The sequence below is a fragment of the Solanum dulcamara genome, chromosome 6 (assembly GCF_947179165.1).
Source record: "Solanum dulcamara chromosome 6, daSolDulc1.2, whole genome shotgun sequence".
NCBI lineage: Eukaryota > Viridiplantae > Streptophyta > Magnoliopsida > Solanales > Solanaceae > Solanum > Solanum dulcamara.
Genome location: NC_077242.1, coordinates 2,109,569 through 2,116,776, shown reverse-complemented (window position 1 = coordinate 2,116,776; position 7,208 = coordinate 2,109,569). Strand labels below are relative to the sequence as shown.

The following is a 7,208-nucleotide window of genomic DNA, read 5'->3' as shown; positions in this document are numbered from 1 at the left end:
ACACCTAAAGTAGGGAAGGAAGGAATATTGATTTCCTTGTATCTTTATAGCAGAAGAGATTTGCCATTAAAAAGAGAATAATAACAAACAACTACACTGCCTCTCGCTGTTGGCATAGTCATGCAGAATTGTTTAATGTAATTTAAATATGAAAGTGAAGAGATATAGGCTTCAGAACATGGGGTGAGATGAGTTATAGCTTTATTAAAATTTCCACTCTTTAAATAAGAAGAAATGAAGTTATTTTTCATCCATTTTATATTAGAAGACAAAAACAGATGGTTAACAGACCAAATTACAATTCACTAAAAGGTTCTATAAGTCATACGGTCCTTTCTATTTACACAAGTGGTGGTATGGACGTTACATTCTCATAAATACATAGTTCAAGTTTTTCTTATTTCTAATTGAAAGATGTATCCAGTATGGTATTAATCAATATGTTCTAGCTTCTACAACCTGTTGTAGGAATGGAAGTCGTGTGAACACACCGTACCTTAGCTTGCTCACTAGTTTGGAACTATGATCCATGTAACTCCATGGTGAACATTAATGAAAAGCAGGTAAGCTCGTTCCCGTTCCAGTTGTTGCTATGTGAATAGCTGATTAGCCTACATAGCCATTGTTACGGGAAAAAGCTTGTCGAGAAAAGTATAGACACCCCCACCTAGAAGTAGCGCACCACTGCAAAATAAATGATTGAGAAGATAAATATCTGGCTGAGTACTTAAAGAATGTGGTTACGATGGTATTAGAGATGAAGAGATTGTTGCAGAAGAGATTTAATCTCTCTTGCAAATAGTGCCATTAGTTTTCACAGACAGTTACCTGATTGGATTGATCCATGCTGAGAACTTGCGGAATGAAAGTATACTCTGCAAATGCAACATGTGCAGTTGTTCAGAGCTTAAATGGTGAAAGATTATAATCAACATATGCAAGCAACAACTCTAGGCAGAAGTAGTAAACTTAAGCAATAGTTAACCCCAACTATCAAACATATTTCTTTTTTCTTGTACATGGGCAAGCAGTCGCTGTAGGGAACATGACAGAGTACAAGGAAGCAGGATGAGTGGCGTTCAATTGGAGAAAGAATTCTTAAAACAATGACTTTCCATTTAAAATGTAAATCTCTATAACATGGTGCTACAACATGAGGCCCGTGGACCATCTAAAAGCTGCTGATCATAATAACAATCATTTGGAACATATGAAATACCTGCAATGCTCCAGCAAAAGAAGCAGCAAGAAGTAAGGGAGTAACATAGCCAGTTGTGTATGTCAATAGCAAGCTGCCCCCAATAACTGGATCCTGTTAATAGAATATTATTAAGAAGCTATCCACATCCAAACTAGTTATACAACCAAAATAAATAACATGCAAAGATACTGCAAAATCCTAGTGGTCAAAGCCAGGTGTTGAACTATTTGATTCAAGGCATGCATTATAAATACTTCTGTTTGAAAGAAATCCTGATGACATAGTAATTCCCTAAAAGATTAAGCAAATCAACAGATGGTGGTTATATGCTGGTGCTTTTTGTAGGTTCACTTTTTTCTTGGAAGACCCCCTTTCCAAAGAATTGAAAGAGGAAATCATTTCATCATCCTGAGAACAGAAAAGTCACAATTTGTAGTACCCGAGAAGTAGCAACGTAGCCGAGCAAGGTTGCGAGGACTGGTGTACTGCATGGTGATGCAGCTAATGCAAATGTAAGACCAGCCAAATAAGCTTGAACACCTAGGCAATCAAATGTATCAAATGTCAAATCATAATATCTGGCTTATTGAGACCATTCCCATACCCAAACAGACAGAGATTACGTCCTAACAAGAGTGTAGGGCAATAGTTATAGCCACTTACTTGAAGGAAAGCTAGCAGCGGCTGAGCGAGGATCAAAGTTGTCGAAAAAAGAGGGAAGTTGTAACTCTATTACCTTCAGCATTGTCGTAGAACGAAGACCACAAGTAAATGTGTATTAGCATGGAACCAAAAAAGCAAAGGGAAAAAAGAGAAAATAGTACTTCTTGAGTTCTTGTGTACCATTAAATATTTGTATGTGTTTTCACAAAGGTTGATAACAATATCACTCAGCTATCTCTATTAGTTAAAAGTTGAAACAAAAGACATGATAATATATAAAGCTCCCCAACTTCTGGTGAATTCTCTTGCCCTTTCGATTATGGATGGAAGAGTGGAAAATGTCGATACTTAATTATGAAACTTAAATAGTAATATATATATATATATATATATATATATATATATATATATTAGAAAAAAATAGGAAATATATGTATATATGGCACATAGGTTAGAAAGACAGTCTCAAGACTATGCCTACTTCCAACATTGAAGCAAAAACTTAGATGTAAAAGGGTATTACCACACTGTTGAAGCATTCAACTTATGTAGTTACCTCTAACAGGTTTAGACCCATAACAATAGCTAAAAACGAAGCAGCCACAGGCAGTCCTTGTCCTATTTGCCCATATGCCTTTCCAGCAAATGCAGCTGCAATACCCAATAATGCTAGTGTGGTTGCCAATCCCAACGCAAATGCAATTGAATCTCCAACAACCTGTCCACGAGAATAGCCTAAGTGACAACAGAGAAAATTGAACTAGCACTATGCCGTAGTAGGTTTTCAAGTGGAAAATGTAGAATTCTGCAAAGCTTTGTCCATAGAAGAGCAATTTTCTACATTCTAGTACTCCTTTCATATTTTATAATGGAGTAGAAGATTTTAGTTTGACTTCTATATAACCAGTAGTAGAAATATCGAAGTACCAATTGACAAGCTAGTTTGATGGAGAAAACATCATATTCAAAGTTCAAATTTGACAATTATTATTATTATTACTATTTATTATTATTTATCAGTAAACTGTCTTTACTGATGCACGCCAGCACAAAGCAGATTCTGGAAGAGAGCTACAACCAAAAGTAACAGGCCATTACAAGTTGTCTAATGAGCTGAGGAAGTCAATCATGACATCAGAGTGATATTTACACCAAAATCTGAGCAAATAAACATTTGTTGCTTAGGATTAAATTCAGTTAGTTAAAAGAATCTGAATCTGGAATGGCATCGAACATTTTTACATGTCCCAAAAATGGTAACTGAGATAAAAAGCTTATCATGAAGAAAATCATATACATACTCTTCATCAAGATATATTAAGCAGTTACCATTCACCCCTAAAAGGATTCACATGTAAACCTAGTAAAATTTTCTGTATGCAATTTAAGTTCCTTCATTGCAAACAATGCACATCAAAGTGCAAGGATAAAGAACAAACAACATGAAGTTAAATTTAAGAGTAAGGTTTTTACCGCTACTCGGCTTTTCCCAGAACCAAAAGCCCCTAAGATCATTTCCAAAAGAACGTAAAATAAGTCAGAGAGAGAGAACGTATACTGCATATTTAGAGAGCAAAGCTTAAACTTCAAAGTGCCCACCAATATAACCAAGTGTCAGAGGCAATACACTGAGTGTACAAGGTGACAGACTAGTTACAAGCCCGGCACCAAAAATAGTGGCCAAACTGCAAGGAGGAAAGTCTAAGAATCAGAAGCACCAAAACCTTATGAATACATTCTATCAGTACCAGATGAAACTTTCATGATATAAGATTAGACCTAGTAAAACTAAGAGCAGTCAACTGGCCCTGAACAGCTTCATTAGCTTGTTGACCTGCAGAATACAGAAGGCCACCAAAAAGATCTCCAATGCTTCCGTCAGCTAAAGTATAGACAGCACCAGAAAAATCCTGAAGCAAATGAAGACAAGTACAGTCCCCTTAGTATATAATCAGTTGAAGATTTACCACTGCATTATTTGACATACATTCAAATTGCAAAGAATCACAAAAAAGGTTACCAGCAAAATGCAATTAAACATCAGAAAGATACAAATTAATTGGGCCCACAGTGCAGAGTATAAATGGCTTCATGAACAAGTTGCTAGCCGGAATAAGACTTTTAGCTCGATAGCAGGTCGAGCTTCCATCCAAAGTGTACATAGTTTCATCAGTTCCCCTCAAATTGTTGAGGTTTGAACAAGGGTCTCACGTCATATGTAACCAAGAACCAAACTTATGTGTCATCTTTAACACTGGTATATAAGAGATTAAAATTTCCACATATCATCCCCATAAAGATGTTAAGCACAAATTTCCCACTAAGCCAGAAATAGACATACAAACTGATTGCTAGAAATTTAGCTTCTCAAGAGAACATCTAGGAGAAAGTTCGCTATGGACTCTTTTACTCTGAACTGTTGTTGTTATTTCAGTAAATGTTAGCTCATAAAGCAAGAAAAAAGGACAGAGTGTTAAGAAAAGAACCATTTTTTTCAATTCAGGGGCAACAGTCCAGAAAAAAATACACATCCACATAATTAGTAAATAGAACATAAATTTGAGACTCATGAGAACAGAAGAAAGAAAAGGAAAGAATAGATCAAACAGATGCTGCATAGGTCATCTTATGTTATCACGTGCCATGATGGTTTTACAAAGCATATGCAACACATAAACAAAGCACCCTCTCCCCCTGGGTAGAAGAGACAACAGGCACCAAACAACAGAGTAAGCCACTTAAAGTTGCCAAAGGAATTCTCACCATCATGTTATCCATAGTCAAAGCATTTGCAGTATGTGGTGCAACCAAATTTGCTGCTAAATGCAAGACAGATAATTAGTGTTATCTTATTGTAAAGAATGAACTAATTATGAAAAACAGGCACAAGCTATTACAAAACAGAAAAGAAGACATTCTAATTGAAGCCAAAACAAAATGCAAGCTACAGTTACTAAATGATTTTAACAGATGAAGCAGCTCATATAATACATAATCAATTTAAGAAACAGAAATGATGATTCCTGCTACAAGTTTCCCTCAGCAAATTACAATAAAAAAGCATCAATAGTTCTGAGCGTGATCGGGATACTCAAGTGAGTCTAGCTTACTTTAATGGCATTCAAGATGGCCAATGTAAGTGAGGCTTTTCAATTTGGATGAAGATAATCATGCGAACCAAACTACATTACACGAGTAATTTTATGCTACAATCTTTGACTTGATCAATCATTTATTACTCCAGTGCCAAAGCAGTTTCGGACATGATTCCACTGTAAAGGATTTTCCTTTGTTATGGCTTAGTGAGAGGAGATGTGGGAAGAGGGAATTGAGCAATTTGGAAAGATTTCCTTTGTTGGCACTCGGTCAATCGTCTGGAAGGAACTGCAGGGCTTCAAGAGCAGAAGCGGAGCAAGAATTTGAAGTTTGTGAACTCTATGCTTGCCAGCGAACCCATAGCTCGTTTTAGTTACTAAGTTCACAATTAAATATTTATACATATTTAATGATTTTTTTTTGACTGGCGTAAAGTTAAAGTTGCTGCAATTGGGCATCGAACTCCTGACCTCACCAAACTTTGAACACGCTAGACCACCATTACAGAGGATTGTCTTCAATACATATTTCATGGATTCATCCGAATACATAGCTAATATTCGCTCCGCCTCTAAAGTCTTGTCAAGACATTATCTAAGCTTCTGCTTTCTACATTTCAGGAGCATATATAGCAGTCCTCTTGCAAAAAATGATTGGTTACTCTTTCTAGTAAGCCATAATTTAGGGTAGGATTTCCTATTTGCGCATATCACTTCTATTCAGTTGCTCTTTGTACTAGTCAAGTCTCATGTTATGGACACGTTAGTACTACTGAGGCAGAGCAATGAACAAAACATAAACAGCATATATATGATTATCCCTGGCAATTTAACTAGAATGCTCAGCCAATATAACTCTCCCAAATTTTTCATGATTGGCAAGATCGTCAGAGGAAAATACCTATGACAGCAGCTGAGAGCATTGTGCATGTAATTGGAGCACTAGTGCAAGCCATTGACAAAGAAAAAACATCTTGCTGGAGATCCTTCGATTTTTCTTTGCTGCACGAAACACTTCTGCTAAGCATTTTCCTTTGCTCCACATTGCAATGCGCACCTAGAAGAACGAACAGCGAAAAGTACGTAGATAATACAGAGTGTTAGATATGATCAAATGAGTAAATCGCTTGGTTTATGATGGGTCAAATAGAAAAGGCAGACATTATTGCATCGAATCAGAGCAAACTACATGTATCAGAAGTTATCATGAAGTACTCAATTCACCTGAATTTGTATCCAAATAACTGAAATTACCGAGATATTGACCTCAAGAGTAATCAAATTAAATAAATTTCGAAAAACATGAAGAAAAAAAAATTAAAGTACTTGAATTCACCGGAATTTGTATCCAAATAACTGAAATTTTCGAGCTATTGACCTCAAATGTAATCAAACTAAATAAATTTCCAAGAAAAACTTAAAGTACTTGAATTCACCTGAATTTGTATCCAAATAACTGAAATTTCCGATTTATTGACCTCAACAGTAATCAGATTAAATAAATTTCTAAGAAAAAATGAAAGTTAGAGAAGATTGCTCGCGAGGTTCGAAAAGAGGATTTACTTGCCCTGAATTCTTCCTGTAAGATGCTTGAAGCTTGAGATAGTGATAGGACGAAGGTGCTCGTAGCATCTCAAACTGCTAGCAGCCAACTTCATTTGAGCTGAAGTTGTTAATGTGGAAGAAGGCGTGTGCTGGAGCGCCATGAGAGAGAGATTGAGAGAGTACTAGCGTTGATAGTTTTTCTTTTTTTTCAGTTTCCTTTGAAGAGAATTACATATACCTCACTCAAAGTTTCATGTCCATTAAAAATTCAATAAATACAATTTGTAATATACTAAACTATTTTTATTTAATAAATATCTCTTAAAATTGAATAATATTATAGAAGAAGGAGTAGTACGGATATAGTTGAAAAAATATACACTAAGGAATAATATATATGTATCAATTCACCTATATTTCCACAATTTGTTAAAAGTACCTCCAAACTTGTCTAGTTTGTTGAGTTTCACACTTTGGGGTATCGTTTCCTTTTTCTCAACAAAAAAGAATACCATTTGGTTATATATTTAACTGTTTTCTTTTTTTTTAGCTTTGATTCACAAAACTTCAAAATGAAATCACATGAAATATATGTCCAAAAATAATTTTGACTTCCAAATATCATTTTTCAACCCAACTTCAAAAACTCTTTATAAGATGGTTTCCACAATCCCATAATAAGTTACTACACTATTGGATCAAGC

General features: G+C 35.4%; 1 protein-coding gene across 3 annotated transcripts; it reads right to left on the bottom strand.

Annotated features, from left to right (window-relative positions):
• Positions 1–225: 225 nt before the first annotated feature.
• On the bottom strand, positions 226–6,743 carry LOC129892394 (cytochrome c-type biogenesis ccda-like chloroplastic protein). Of its 3 annotated transcripts, none has more exons than XM_055967963.1 (12): positions 6,527–6,743; positions 5,861–6,016; positions 4,628–4,683; positions 3,644–3,774; positions 3,464–3,549; positions 3,338–3,369; positions 2,421–2,582; positions 1,865–1,937; positions 1,641–1,741; positions 1,220–1,312; positions 829–875; positions 226–684 (listed from the first exon to the last, which is right to left on the bottom strand). In XM_055967963.1, the coding sequence occupies exons 1-12, from the start codon at positions 6,663–6,665 to the stop codon at positions 612–614; spliced, it is 1,149 nt and encodes a 382-aa protein (XP_055823938.1). In that variant the 5' UTR covers positions 6,666–6,743; the 3' UTR covers positions 226–611. The 3 variants fall into 3 exon arrangements, with proteins under 3 accessions (XP_055823938.1, XP_055823939.1, XP_055823940.1); XM_055967964.1 differs by having other exon boundaries at positions 4,628–4,680; positions 6,527–6,742; XM_055967965.1 differs by having other exon boundaries at positions 6,523–6,615.
• Positions 6,744–7,208: the final 465 nt, after the last annotated feature.